At 34.2% G+C, this 16177-nt stretch overlaps 1 protein-coding gene and 1 long non-coding RNA gene across 2 annotated transcripts; one reads left to right on the top strand and one right to left on the bottom strand.

The window, feature by feature from the left end:
* Positions 1–967: 967 nt before the first annotated feature.
* b4galnt3a (beta-1,4-N-acetyl-galactosaminyl transferase 3a) lies at positions 968–15942 on the bottom strand. Its single transcript, XM_058772129.1, is given in 21 exon segments — positions 968–1805; positions 2218–2344; positions 2632–2785; positions 2917–2989; positions 3132–3285; positions 4221–4444; positions 4871–5051; positions 5567–5628; positions 5888–5982; positions 6589–6620; positions 6623–6694; positions 6806–6949; positions 7082–7148; positions 7254–7329; positions 7443–7510; positions 10390–10490; positions 10591–10681; positions 10771–10860; positions 11441–11482; positions 11599–11684; positions 15755–15942. Coding segments are annotated over 21 exon segments (2181 nt in total). The 5' UTR covers positions 15894–15942; the 3' UTR covers positions 968–1702.
* Positions 11972–14382, top strand: LOC131538314 (uncharacterized). Its single transcript, XR_009270533.1, has 3 exons — positions 11972–12046; positions 12813–14078; positions 14115–14382. It is a non-coding gene; the product is annotated as an uncharacterized LOC131538314 (long non-coding RNA).
* Positions 15943–16177: the final 235 nt, after the last annotated feature.

The following is a 16177-nucleotide window of genomic DNA, read 5'->3' as shown; positions in this document are numbered from 1 at the left end:
ATGAACATTAGAAAGTGCACATGTCATTGTGAACTCAAAGCGTGCAGGGCGAAAGATCTTTCCTGTTGTCACCTAGATGAGTCATTCACACTATGAGATGCACGCGAACACTGGGAGTCCAGGCGTATTTGTCTATGTAAATAGCAAGGTTTATGCTAAAATCAAACAAGAAGTGACAAAAAATGCTTCTCCAGTAAACTGCAACCAAGGGAACCAAGGGAAAGGGAAAGCTGATGACATATGGAACAATTGTCATAGACAACATGTAACATTACAAAGGCAAATTTTGCATTAATAAGCACCACTTTAAAAATGTAAACTCAATTTGCTGATATTAAATACACATTCTTGCAAACATAAAAATTTAAAAATGATTTTTTTCATGATCACAAATTATTGTTACTTTAAACATAACAAAATCATTTTATTTTTTTCAAGTAACCTTGTGATAAGCTGCATAATGTAAAGTAATCATCATCACCAAATCTTTTGAAAATATTTACAGAATGTTACTAGTTACTAGTTTGATGAAAAAGTTTGTTTTTATCATGTCCTATTTTTTACACCAATTTTAAAGATTATTTTTGACAACAGAATGTTTGTTTCATTAAGATGTAAGCAGTTTGTCTTTTGCATATCACATGGAAATAAAATTCCTGTTATTGGCTGATGCACTAATGGCTAGTGCTACTAAATTGTGATTGGATACTGAAGGGCTTACTTTGGTCATATAAAACCATGGATTAAGATATAGCTATTGGTCTAAATATGGTAAGTGAGAAAGGGACATTTCTACAGGCTTCAGTAGTAAGTTGAGAGGGTAGCGACGTCTAAAGTTGGCATCATCTAAAGTGGCTCGCACTGTATTTTTAGACCATTTGTTCATTGCAACTAATCTCACTCAACCTTGAAGAACATTTGAGTGCACAGCCTCCACTATGAACTCAAAGGCAGAAGATAGCAAAGATGTTTTTTTTATTTTATTTTTTTATGACAGCTATAAAAGACCATGGGCCTTCATACATTAAATAAACATTACTGTTCAAAAGTTCAAAATAATGTGACACTGAAGTAATGGCATCTGAAAATTCAGCTTTGCCATCACAGGAATAAATTACGTTTTGAAATATATTCAAATAGAAAACAATAGTTTATTTTAATATTTTACAATATTACAGTTTTTACTGTATTTTTAATCAAATAAATACAGCCTTGGTGTGCATAAGAGTTTTGTGTGTACAGAAGTGTAAACATGATCAAGCTGAATAAACAACTGCTAAATAACTGGAAAAGTAACAGATGTTCATACATTATTATTTTCCCAGAGTATGAGACTTACTCTGATATGACTTAAAGTTAAGTCATCCAACAACTTCATTCAAAGCACGATAATAATTCTACTAGTAAAGGCTGCTGTTTTTTTCTTCTTCACTTAACCACTGAAACACCAATGTGAAACAAATGCTAACCTTCTCTAACCTTAATTTAGTATGTTGGTAGCATATCCTTATAGCTAGCAATACTGGTTGTTGCAATCAGATCCATCCATGACTTCTCTCTCCATCCATGACTTTGAGTTCAAGTCTTTTCTTGACAGGTGATGACTGCGTGATTGAGTTGTGAGACTGACCAATGAAATAGTCTGTGGTGGCGAGGTTTGCAGTCAACTGGTTTGGAAAAAAAAAGTCATGTGCATTTGCTTTTAGCCTTGCTTGTTGTTTTCCCACATTCCACGTTTGGAATGAAAATGGTGGAAAAAATTTCTGAGGTGGAGTCGTTCCACTTCTAAACCATTTCCTAAGACTCTAAAAGAGAGAGAGAGAGACAAAATATATAAAATGTATATATATATATATATATATATATATATATACAGTATATAGTAAATTTTGTTTACTTTTTTGACACCTAAAAGTAGTTATTATTTTTATTAGTAGTAGCAGTGGTTACAAACTTGTTTTAAATGTTTCCAATTTTAGTTTAAAACAATGTCATATTAACACCACCAAGACTGTTTGTTTGTTTTTTCTCCAGAAGACTTTACTACAGTCATAACTTCATGTTCATTAGGATACTTATTAAAAATACTATAATTTCTTTAACTGCAAAATTCTTTTAATTAGCAAAAAATTACTAAGTGCACCGATGTAATGAACAAAACACTAGAAAATGTTATATAATTGTTAAATAATTCCAAAGATGATTGGCTTTTATTACCTGTCTAATAACTCCCAGTCTTCACCCCCCCATTTGTCTTTGAATTCTCTGATGTTCATGCCACCAATTCGGTCCATGTCTGACTTGTAGATTCCCATCAGACCATAACCAGAAACCTCCCAAGAACCTATGGCAAATATTTGAACTTACTTAATAAAGAGCACATTAGCAGCATTATCATGATACATCTGATCATGTACCAAATATGTAACAGTGCCTGCAAAGCAGGAAAAAGATAGCGAGCGTAAATGTTTTAGTGTTTGGTCCTAAAACTTTGCTGTTGTCATGAAACGCTGCCTCATAAAGGCAGTTGTTTTCACCTATTTCTTCATCTACCTGGTGAAATTGTAAATCTGATTACTTTGCAAACATAATGAGGTTTGTAAAACACTAATTAATATTGGAGAACAGTACCAGCTGGGGCTCTTGGGGAAGCACCACAATCCAGTCTCATCACAACTGGAGCATAGACCATCTTTCCCTCGACACAATGTTTTCGTATAGTGGTTATTATATTCACTGGATAGTAGAGGTGCAGGTCACACAAGAACAAAATACTATGCTCATCCTGAGAAGGAAGAACTAAAATTACAACATCTTCCACGTATCAATTCATTCATCCAAAACAATAGCTTCAAAGACCAAGAAAAATGAAACTGAAACATGAAGAGCTTATATTGTTAAAATGAGGTTACCTACTTCAACAAGATCTATTCCAGCTTGAAGGCCACCTGATCTTTGAAAATTACCATCCATCTTCTTAAACTTGTAGCTGTGTATTTGTGCATGTTGACATCATTAGCCATAGGAATTGTGCACTGATGAACACACACACACACACACACACACACACACACACACACACACATATATATATATATATACACAAAAAAGTATAAAACAATGTGTTTTACCTTGGTAATGTTGCCTTTTTGAGTCTTTTCTCAATATCTATGTCAGAGCTGTTGTAGTCTACAATTATTACATTAAAGTTTTTGTCCCCAGTTGCTCTGTACACTTTTTCCATTTCCCTGATAAACTGTATGATCCATCTGGCCTGATTTTTCACTGTTGGAAGATAAATGAAGACTGCATTCATAATTTTGTCTTAGGAACACATGCACAGACAATATCAGACAATAAAATACTGTCAGATTCAATTTAACAATGTTGCATTCAGGTTGTAATGTTGGCATAATACGTTTTTGATTAGGAAAGTGTTCACATTGTTGTCAAGCTTATAATTAACATGTTAATGGAGGGAAGAAAGAAGATGTTTGACGCTGCTGGGGGAGGCCAGTAAACCCCTTCATAAAACCAACCTGACCTTCTGGATGGTCTTCACAGAGAAGATATAAAATGGAAGGGTTGAGACTGACGTGTTTTCTTGCTTTGTTGACCTTTCCGAGCTGCTGTTTTTCCGAGCCAACACATTACTCACAAGCGTTTTGACATTATATGACAATAACTGTAACACTTTATTTTAAGGTGTCATTGTTACACATATTACTATTATGATAACAATTAATTATGCATTATTACATTCAAGTAACCCTAAGGCGAACCCTAGTCCTAAACCTAACCTAACCATATAGTAGGTACATCTACACAGTACTTAAATGTATAATTACACTGTAACAATGACACCTTAAAATATTGTGTAGCCACCATAACCAAATGGCAATGGCTTTATTAGTTAGGGTGCCTAGAAAATTGGCAAAAAAAAAGTACTGGGCCACAAATGTATTGAGATGGTGTGATGCAAGGGTGTAGAAACAGGGACAAGAAATAAACAAAGGAAGTGAACAGGGAAATTATAGGAACAGAAACAAGACAGTTTTTATTATGTCGACACCCATTCATTTACTTAAATGAGATGTGTATTGATTTTGGTGTGTTGAGTTTAAAGACAGTCAGATTAGACAGTTATTATGGTAATTCCAATAAGAATTGGAATGCAGCACAGTTAAAAGACAGATACTGATTATTCTGATAAGTTTCACCTGCCACGATGATATGAACAGTAGCAGATGGGTTCCAGCTGAAGGCTTTTGGACTGCAGAGGATTGTTTGCTTTTTTGAATCTCCAGTTAGTGCATAAACATAATGCGAAACAAGAGCTTTCTGACCCTGTGGGCCCACAAGTTCAAGTTCCACCAGATAACGGCTGCCCACGTCCTTGTCTTCACGCCTTACAACATTCACCACACGCAACAGCGAGTAGCCACTGTGAAGATGGGAAAACTATAACACCACACCTGCTTTCTTAGACATATTGTCATGTCTCATTCTTTTAAAAATATAGTAAAAACATGGGTGCAGCTGAAAGAGCCCATACATGTTGATCAGATGCATAACATTTAGGTTAAGCTGTCACTTAATTTGCATAAAAGAGTGACACAACTTGCCGCATTTGGGGGTAAGATGTGTCATGTCAAATTAAGGCATTGAGGAATATGTGATTTATATTTCAAATATTGATATTCAAAGAAAGGTTACATTCTTGATAGAATATTGAAAGATTTGACCAACTTTTTGATGCTGAAGTAGCTTTTTTTCCAGTGCGTAATTTCCTCCCTATATATTTGTCTATTAATTGACAAACAATTTTAAATGAGAAGGGTTAAATGAGGTAAACAATGGACAAGCTTACCGTGTCTCTTCTCTTGAATGCAGTGCATTTAAAAAGGCTCTAACAATTGGCATGGCATGACTTTGGGACATCACAATGTTTCCAGCTGTTCTGCAGGAATTTGCCACAATGGCAGTTTGCTTTGAACCAACATTGAGGGGTTTCACGTCATAGACGCGCTGCCACAAAGGACCTTCAGGACCTGAATTAAGCAAGTATTACAATGGCACTATATTTAGTATATAACAGATATAAAAACAAGGTGTTTTTAGCAAAGAACTGTCTTCATATCAAGAACCATTTTTCATTGTATTGTATTGTAATGATAATGATATGGACTCAAACCATCTCATTGCTTATAATGTGCTTTGTAAATCATTTATTTCCACTATTTTTCACTGTTATGTAATTCCAAACATATCTGGTCAGTCTTGGATATTGTTCAAAGCTTATTTACCATGACGTCGCTGACATACAGTTTGAGGACAGAGCATATATAAAGCAAACAAAAGTAAAATCCCATGACTGAACAAACATTATACAGCAATTTGGCTATTAACATTAAACACAACAGCCATGTGACATTAACAAAAATAAAATTTCAGGAGAATCGTTCACAGCAAGTCCAGGATTGATTTTTTCCTATTGTTTCAAGCTGTAAAATTATTTTTTTTGCAATCTTTAGTTTTAAAATTACTTTTAGAATAAGAGTTTTACCTGGATCTATATTTTTTACATCAGGGTCTTCAACCTCGGTCAGATAAGAAGCAAGTCCTTTACTAAAAAAGTGAAGACATGGTAGCATGCAGTTAGTTGCAAACAGGAAATACTGGTAAAGCTCGCTTATTAACCCTGTTGAAAAAAACAGCATATGCTGGTTAGGTATGCTTTGAAGCATGGGTTAGGCTGCTGGTTTGAGTTGGTTTAAAATGGTCTTTAGCTGGTCATATTACAGGGAACAGGGAACTTACATAAATACTATGAAACAAGGCAATGGAAAGGTGTATTCTGATTAATGCAATACTGTATGCTTCATACTCTGCCTGAAATGATGGATCTTGTCTGTAGAAGCACATCTCATCATTATTAGTTTGCCTCGTGTAGTCATTTGGGTACACTGAAGAAAACTGGATCTACAAAAACAGAAACAACAGCCAAAGATACTCATTAACTCTTTATGGTTTAGTTATTTTACTGTTTGTTAATCTTGGTCAAAGTTACTTTATGAATATACTATTGTTCTTTGATAAGTCATGTTAGTTCATAATACATGAACTAATGCTAATCTATACTTGTATCTATAATTTATACTTGTATAGTTCTATAAATACATGCAGATTACATAACATTAAGATAAATAAATGCTGTAAAGTTGTTCATTATTAGTAAACAGCAAATTGATGTGTTGTTTTTGTTTTATTTTGTGGTTGCCAGTCTTTTTAATTAAGTCACTGAATTCAGACTGTAAATCAAGTAAAATATAACTTCTTTTGCCAAGTAGGAATCGTAAACTTTAACATGCTAACATTAGCTGTAATGTTAGCATGTTCATACAATCACACTCTTGGACATTTCTGTGATGAGCATCCTAATGTTGGCGTTACAACCCTTCAAAATCAATTTAGCCGAAATAGCTATTATTGAGCCAAATAATCTGGAAAAATCTGTGGTTGTAATAGAAACGGAAAGGTTTTTGTCAGAATCTTAGTCTATGCAGAGATTAAAAATACTTAACTCACCAAATGTACACCCTCATATCGTCCAATTTGTTTTTGAGTATGTAACTTGGATTGTAATAGCATTCAGGAAACAAATCTTTCAGGTAGGATTCCTCCAGCATTTTGTCTGTTTAAACAAAGAGAACACATTTGGTCTGTTTAAGAAACAGAACGTTTAAAATGTCATTCAGGCAAGAGTGTTCTTCAATTTTCCATTTAAGATTTCCATAATGCTGACGTTTATAGATGTGATCTCGTGGGTCTTCTCTGATCATGTCTCCTGCAGGATGGGGTGACATGGGAATCGGCTCAAGGAGCCTATCGTAACTCGCTTTGGTTTGAGGTATGTGATCAATATCTCCCATTTGTAGAGAAGATTCATCTGAAAAAAGAAATGAGTCTACATGTTATCAACAAGTCCAACAATGTGTGTATATTTATATATATATATATACATTCTGGGAAACTTTTGGCCATTCCTCTTACTGGGTTCATAATTTTGGGACAAACATACCTTCATATAATGACAAAAACTCAGAGGTTATCACAGAAAAAATGTCATTGTCACGGTTTAAACTCCACTGCAGAAAAGAAATGAAAAAGAATCTGAGATTAATAAAATGTACAATTTTAGGTTCATTGTACAAGCTAAATTGTCTACCACACACATATACTGTAGTACATACAGCTATTTCCAGATGATCCATTCCGCTTTTCTGTTTTAAAAGGATTTCAAAAAAATATTTCATGTCTTTCACTAACCTAAGGAAGAGAGAGACTCTACATTATAGCATGATACAGTCTTTTTTTGAGTATGCTTTTGAAAAAATAAATAAATACATAAATAAAAATAAAAATAAAATAAAAATCCTTACAAGACAGGTTTGGATATCTGGGATGCAAATTTCCAATACTCGCCTGGAGCAGTCCATTCATTTCCTGTCTGATTCAAAACAGAATAATAATCAAAGAGATTAAATGATTCCTTTAAAAAACATATCGAAGAGTTTTTGAATAATTAAGTCACATTTAATGTGTTTACATAAATATATATACTGTACCAAAATTTAAAACCAAATGGGATCTGCAAACAAAATATCAGGAGCTGTTTTTCTATATATTTATTGCATATTTAATTATGTTTTTATTAATGATAACTGTATCATTAATAAAAATGTCACTTGGATTCAGATATGTTATAACCAGTTTTTATACAACACTTTTGATAGGACAGTTCGCCTAAAAATGAAAATTCTGTGTTCAACCCTCTTTGCCATTCCAAACCTTTCTTTCTTTTGTGGTCATTAAAAAATAAAAAATAAAAATTTGAGAAATGTTTAAGTGTTTTTGCTCTTACAATTTAAGTCAATGGATTGTTAAGTTACCAAAATTCTTCTACTTCTTTTGTGCTCTGCAGAGGAAATAACAAAGCAATTTTTTTTTGTAAATGTCTTTAAAACACTAGTATGTCCGAATATGCCTACTTCCATACTATATGGCAGCCAAAGTAAGCCAAAGTAGATTTAGTAAAACAGAAAATGAAAAGTACTTGGTTTACCTACTACTTCTGGCGAGATTCTGAAGTGTGCATCCAATAGACACTTTACCATCCCACGAGTCCACAGGAGAGGAGTTGTGAATGGCAGTGAAGTGACGCAACTGACACAGAAAGTCATTTAAGCCAATATGGCAGATGTAGTATGCTACAGTATGTGATTTTGGATGCACATGGCTTCTTCAGATTTTATCTAGATTAATGTGAACGTAGCCTAAAACCACGGCAATCTACATTCCTAATAATAACTGCTCACTGAACAAATGCCACAGTGTTACATGCCGTTATAACCTAACCATAAGCTCTACCCTTTTGCACAATGGCAATGACAGAAACTACAATGTAACAGAAACTCTTTCAAATGTCAAACATAACTGAACAATAAACATTAACAGATGTTTCCCTTCACTCAAAAACACATACAACTTAATTTCAATATTTACTCTCCATATCCAGCAATATGCATAGCATATGGGCTGCACGATACATCGTTTCAGCATCGACATCGTGATGTGTGCATCTGCGATAGTCACATCGCAGGATGTGCGATATTTACTTATGTTATATAGGCTACTGATAATTTTCGTGACAGGCTCGTGTCGTGCTGCGCCGCAACAGCTAGAGGCTGTCTGCACTGGACGCGACAAAGCAACCGTGGCAAATCATGTGAACTTTGTCATTTGTTAGTCATAAATAGAACGCGGCATCAGTTTAATGTTGGGGATTTGCCATGCACGCCGCATCCGCTGTAGACAGCATCACTGGTTATGGGTTAATATTTTGTCGCGTCGCACCACTCGCATCAGGTGTAGACACGGTGAGAGCCACGCAGATGCACGTGAACACTCAATTCCGTTCATCTCCGCTTCTATTTGTGTCTCAAATGACATACACGCGAAAGTATGTCAAAATGCAAAATGTCTCTGCAGGTATCCTTGTAAACACGGTTGCTTATGGATTAGGTGAAGGTAAACTATTGAGAAAGTAAATGCATTGTTTCACAGCAATTTAATGTTTCTGAGGCTCATTTGAATGCTAATCAAATGTTAATCACTTTTGTAGCTTACTTTTGTCATTTCTGTACCTGAATACTGTTAGACTTACCTGAAGAATATAAAGCAATGTTTATTTAATTTGTATAATTTTTCTATTATATTTATCTATGTTTGTAATCTGCTTATTTTCTATGCTGATTTATTCACCTACAAAATCACCCCATTCATTTATTATTTTCTTCCAAATAGAGCTGTTCAAGTCATCTGTTGTTTTTAAAAAAAAAAAAATTTCATATCGCAATATATATCGCAGAAAAAAAAATATCGCAATGTGAGTTTTTTCCAACATCGTGCAGCTCTATTGGCAACAAAATTTAGATAATTCTCTTAAAATAAATAGGTAGCTGTCATGTGTATGTTCCCGCTTGGTTCCTGTTTATCCATATTTGGTTTAGTTCCTGTTCTTATTATTAGTTAATCACATTCAGTCATCTCGTTTGCTCCCTTGGTTTCCCTGTCTTTATAAGCCTTCAGTTTCTGTATGTTCTTTGTCTCGTGTTAATGTTATTTTGAATGGTCTGTGTGTGTTGATGCTAATTAAAACCCTTTTACGTTTACGCCTTCATCTTTGCCTCCTACTACAACCACGACCTGTGACAGTAGCCTTCTTTCCTTTATTTTCTTTTCTTTTTTTTCAGTTTAATCAGTTCCTCAATTCAAGCCTCAAAATTAGTTAAGTTTCATTTAATAAATGAGGAAAACATATCTCTTGGTTTTATTTGTGAAATGTTCTCAATATTTTCTATATGACACCGAAACCCAGTTTCTTTAATAAAATATACACCTTAATTCTTTAATTGAAAATTACAAGACACATGATACATTTTTACGGGAAGTTATTTATTATTATTATAATTATTATTATTTTTTTAAGAATGTTGTGTGAATCTGGCCCCTGAAATATGGTGCTTAATGGCGATCTTGTCATGCTATTTTGTCCTCTTTAGTGCTTGACAGCATGTAGCCATTACAAATGGTAACTGTATGGAAAAGAGCTTCATCATTTCTTTTTTTTATCTGTTCCCCAGATAAAAAAAATAGGGTTTGGAATGACATCAGGGTGAGTAAATAAATACAGAATCTTCTTTTTTGAGTTAACTGACATAAATTGCATCATTTAAACTTGTATTTATGTGTGCTATGCTATCTTCCATTATAAATCTCACCTAATTGAATCACTAACAAACACATCCACGTTCAGACCAGACATACCTCACCAATATAGACGAGACGTCGAAGGTTTTCCGGACTTTCGTTTAAACTGAGCCAGAACTCTGAGTTATCGTCAGAGGAAACAGCAAATATATATTCATCTATAAGCAGAATGATATCAGTGTATTTGTTAATTGCCTCTACAAATGTTTTATTGCATTCAATATATAACAAAAACTTTTATTTTCATGCTGGACTCACCAGTTTCTGCAGGATGGAGGTAGCCAAAGATTCTCAGACCATAATTGCTCCACTGAGGTGCCACAGCAAGTCTGCTTACTGTAGTACGCACCTTTAAATAAACCCATGATTTTATATTATACTTATACACTGAGACTATCACTTGATAACAGTATACAACTAAATATGTATAGAACTAACATTGGGAAATAGCGGATAGAGCAGGTTATTCCTAAGTTGATCAAGGGATCCACCACAACAGTCTTCAAAAACGTGCATGTTCACTCGTCCCTGAGGAGGAAATAGAAATGCTCAGGTTGTCTTCAGTAAGCCAAGATAGAATAAAATATTTGCAAATGGGCAGTTTTTGTATTTGCAGATATTGTTACATTTTAAAATCTAATGCTACAGGAGAACAGTTTTAGGCTCCACAATCCCTTGCCTATATAGTTGAATGGTTCTCTATATAAGGTAAGATACAGGTTATACAGGTTTCTCCAGTATATTAACTAATATAATTCGTTTTCCACCCCCTCCTCCCTTTTTAAGAAATTGGCAGTGTTGAGATATCAAATAAATGAACAACAATTGTTTTTGTGATTCAATGAATTTCATGAACTGAATGTTTACAAATAAATAACAGATTTTTGTATTTCAAAATTTCAGTTAAGTTATATTATTTTAATAAATCAATAATAGAATATTAATCTTATTTCAAATTTAGGTGGAACTTTTTCTTGAAGAATGATAATGTCTTTTGTATATCAAAACTTTAAAAACTTTAAAGAATATTACAAAAATATTAAGAATTCTCTCTTTCTCTCTCTTTTTAAAATCGCAATACACTTAATAAAACTAATGTTATACACACCTTATATGTTTTGATTGGCTGTTGGTCATCAGCAATATTTTTCTTAGGAAATTCACAAGAAGAAGAAAGTATTAAAATTAGGGAAATGAGAGAGAAATAGTCTTGTATCTTATTAAAATATTTATACATAAATAAAAAAGTAAAGTCAACAATTTTACCTGGATCTCCTGTGCATCCTGAGGTTCATCAATTAGAGGGGATTCTCTCTTCTTGATATCTTTGTCGATGTTTGTTTTTGTAGGCCCTTGAGAAAGTAAAAAAATATATATACAAAGCAAGAGTATGCAAATGCTTCTGCATTTGAATGGCTTATATACTGAACTTACACAGTGGTGGCATTGCACTATATCGTATATGAAGCATTATCATCCTGTACATGCAAAAACCATCCTTATCTATGTTATGTAAATTCAGAAATAAACATTCTCTATTCTTAACAGGAGTATCTTGCCCATTTTCCCATTCTTCCGAGAGGCATCCAGCTGCAGCCCCGCAGACTCACTTCTTGCTAGACACCAGTGGCTGGACACCAGTGGATGGACAGCAGACGTCATTTCCGTATCGTCATTCACTTTTCAAATTTGACGCGCCATGCAGATGTCAGCGGTAAGAAAAAATAATAAACTGTCGATGATTTATAGGTCATGTCAGAATTCAAATGCACAAACTAGCTAGTAAAAAAAAATCGTCTTGTTTTCAAGGTACTGTGTCGCGTTTTTTAAAGGTATTAGTGAACTCTGGTGTGCCTCAATTCTAGAGCTAACAGTTAACGTTAGGTTGCTACAATAGATTTTCCAATTAAATCGTTCTTTGAGTGGTATGATTTAATATTGTAAATACGTTTTTTTTCACTTGGATGTGTGAAGATTGTACCCAGTTAACGAGATCTCAGAACAGTCTTGGCAGAGAATAGTCTAAAATGCTAGGTTGTCTATGCACACGAGAGTTTGCTAGCTATAGTTAGCTATGTTTTTTTGTTTTTTGTTGAAGTAGTACTTTTCCCTATGCACGTGTAAATGCCTGATGTTTAATGTGTTTATGATGATGTTTAAAGCGCTTTGGTGGCCATGGGTCTGTTGATAGCGCTATATAGCCTAAATGCAGTCCATTTACCATTTTACATATTTTGTATAGGAGAATGTTAACATTTATATAAGTTGTATAAAGCTTTTGTTTTTGTTACCACACTATTTTTTACAGTCCATCTACCACACACAACTTTTCACCTTCATTGTTCAATTCCTTTTTTTTTTGGAAAGTTATTAATTGGATTTTTGTAAACTCTTATGAATTATAAGGTACTACCGGTATTTCATATGTGTCACTATACTTATTACGTAAACAATCTATTAATACTACCCTCTTCTTTTAGGCAAATCACATTAGTGTGCGTAAAGGGACGGAGCTACCACCAATACAGAAATGCACAGAGTGCTGCAGCCGGTATCACTGCCCGCTGTGCAATTCAAAAATTTTTAAACCCACAGACCGATACCGTGTAATCATTCATTTAAAGGCTCACCTTGCGAGATCTGTAAAATACAAAGGTGGGTACATTTTCTCAATATGACACACCATTTGTATATTGTTTGAATCTGTAGTTAATGTTTTTTTGTGTGTTTGTTTCCACAGGCTATTGCATGTACAAGTGCAACCTTGGTTGCAAGGCACAGGCTCACTTTCATCGTGTTTGTAAATCAGTTTTTTTCCATAAGAATAGGTTAATCAATCATTTAAGTAAAAGCCATTGTACATCACCTGGCAAAGAGCTCCAAACATTACTACCAGGATATACCCTGACAGCGCTTACCAGGAAAGAGGCTGAGATATCTCTCACTGGAGATGACGATGAAACAGTGCTTACCAGGAAAGAGGCTGAGACATCTCTCACTCTAATCATATTGTACATCTGTTCTTGCTTTAGGTGTGGTGAATGTCAAAAAACTGCCCCAGGCTGTAAGAGACATGTGTGTCCCTTTTAAAATTGTGCATTGCAGAAATTGCAGATGTTTTTTCAAAGACTGGGTGGGGTACTGTGGAAACCTGCGAGGGTTTTATACAGAGCCTGAATTTCCTGAGCATTGCCCAGACTGCCAGTTTTAGGGGGCAGGAATGAGGTGTGGTGTGCACAGTGTGCAATAGTTTATTTGGAACTGTTCATTTTACTAATTAGATTGTGTAATTTCCAATAAATATTGCAAAACCATGAAGTGTTAATTTGATCTGGATTGTTTGGTAACTTGTCTGATCATGTGAATCTACGTATATTTTAAAAACAGAAGTGGTTACATTTTACAAAAAAAAATCTGAATTGAATATCCAAATGGGCAAGGCAAAAAACTGTGGGCAATTAACATGTACAAGTCTGTTGTATTGACAAAACGTTATAGTCCATTGATCTAGGCTGAATTTAAGTCACAAAAAATAGTGATATGATCTGAACAATATATATTTTCAAGGTGGTTCTTGTGAATGCAGTTTGCATGAATTATTGATGTTATAATATTAAGTATATTATTGAGAATTGTTTTAAGTAAAGAGATATGATAAAGATCATATTTCAATTTGCACACAGCTTTTATAGAATGCTGTCTATCCACTGGTGAAAACCGAAAATAAATATGCTGTCTATCCATAGGTGAAAATATAAATTAAATATGTTGTCTATCCAGAGGTGAAAATATAAAATAAATATATGTCAATCCAGAGGTGAAAATATAAATTAAATATGTTGTCTATCCAGAGGTGAAAATATAAATTAAATATGTTGTCTATCCAGAGGTGAAAATATAAATTAAATATGTTGTCTATCCAGAGGTGAAAATAGGAAATAAAATTGCTGTCCATCCAGCGGTGAAAACGGAAATTAGCGGCGAAACGGAAATGACGGAGAAAATGGAAATGACGTAGGCTGTCTATCCACTGGTGTCCAGCCACTGGTGTCTAGCCGGAGGTGAGTCTGCGGGGCTGCAGCTGGATGCTATTGATTCTTCCTGCTAAACCACTAGAAGTTAAAAATCAAATGTCCTATGGGTGGCGCCAAAACGTAATAGTAATAGTAACTACATCAACCTAGAATAATAGATTTTTCTCACCCAAACTCTAATTTGAATACTATCTGAATAAATTATCTGAACTATCTGAAATGTGTGTGTGTGTGTGTGTGTATATATATATATATATATATATATATATGAAGTTTGGTTCCAAAACGCTATAAATCCATTTAGATTAATTTGAGTAAAAATTATTATAATTTTTTTTTTTTTTACCAAGAAAGTGGCAAGAAGAAAACCACTATTTTCTATTTCAAACTTTCACATACCATCTTTAGGTTATAATAACATTAAAAATTCAAATCCAGATTTTGATTTTCGAAGATTTATTATAAAAAGAGATTTTTAAATGCCGCTCCATCTGAAAGCACGTGATGGAGATCACAGAACCGGCTTTACTGACGAGATGCGCATGACAATCACATGCGATTTATCGTGCAGCCCTTTTTGTTTGTTTGTTGATTACAAAGTAGCTACAAAGTAGATGAGGAAAACTCGGACGCCGGGTGTATTCAAAGCGCCGCATTAGTGTCTACAGTGCGTGCAATGGTGCGCTGTGATTGGTTGAGCGGATATAGCTATCGCGTTCTGCAGAGAAGGGAGACTGGCGTTTGTCGCGGTTTGGAAAAAAATGGAGAAAACATGACAGAATAACACGACGCACAGAATGGTTCTTCGCCTGCACGTCGTGCATTCAGCTAGCCGTTGATTATGCCTTACATAAACATTGCTACAGAAAAGTGTACGTTCTACAAGAGCAACAGAAAAAACTTTTTATTTTTATTTTGGATAACTGACAGAAACAAACAAACAAATAAATCCTAACAAAAAAAATCATAATAACTCACAATCTTCCCTTGTAATCTTGATTTATTTCAATGAGAGTAAAAATTCTAGCACTTTTAGTGTCACAGTGGATATTTTACACTATGAAAACAGAGCAACAAGGGTGGAGTTGCAGAAAATGACAAAGCTTATGAAACATTACACCTTACATAGTCTTGTTCAGTTAATACATGTATAGATCTGGCATTTATGAATGGATAATTTGAGCAAATTACTGTTTCCTCAGTTTTTTTTTTGTTTGTTTCTAAATGATCTGGTATCCTGAACTGTATCTTGGGACTTGAACTCCATTGCATAAGAAAATTACTAAGAATACCAGACAAATAATTTCTGAGGAAAGACTAAAAAGCATAAAACATCAGCAAAAATTAAATAAATAAATCCAGCCAAAAAATAAATAAAGGTAACTTACCAGCAGGAAAAATATTTTTTTGTAAGTCCACATAATATGGTCCTAAAGATATGAAAACATAAAATATAATACATATTATGAGTAGAAAAAAGAAATACATCATCACCTTGCGGGGGTGAAAAGCTCTCAGAGTAAACATTCTGCTAGACACTGAGCACCGTATGTTGCACAGGATGTATTAAGCTGCTATTTAGACACAATTGTCTCACACAAAAACCGGCTGAACAAGATAGAATATGTTTGTGTGACGAGGGTTAGTTAAATGTCCTGTTGGCTCTAGTCCACAATCTCTCCAAATCTGCTTGGGTAGATCAGCTCGTGAAAAAGGAACAAAAAGACAATGAAAAACATGTAAATATAAAATGTCCTTTATTTGGGTCTCAAGGAAGGTAAAATAAAAAGCTGAATGATTTAGGGTGAAGA

This window comes from Onychostoma macrolepis, chromosome 04 (assembly GCF_012432095.1).
Source record: "Onychostoma macrolepis isolate SWU-2019 chromosome 04, ASM1243209v1, whole genome shotgun sequence".
NCBI classification, from domain to species: domain Eukaryota; kingdom Metazoa; phylum Chordata; class Actinopteri; order Cypriniformes; family Cyprinidae; genus Onychostoma; species Onychostoma macrolepis.
Note: the sequence above shows the minus strand (reverse complement) of the source record. Positions and strands in the feature narration are given on the sequence as shown.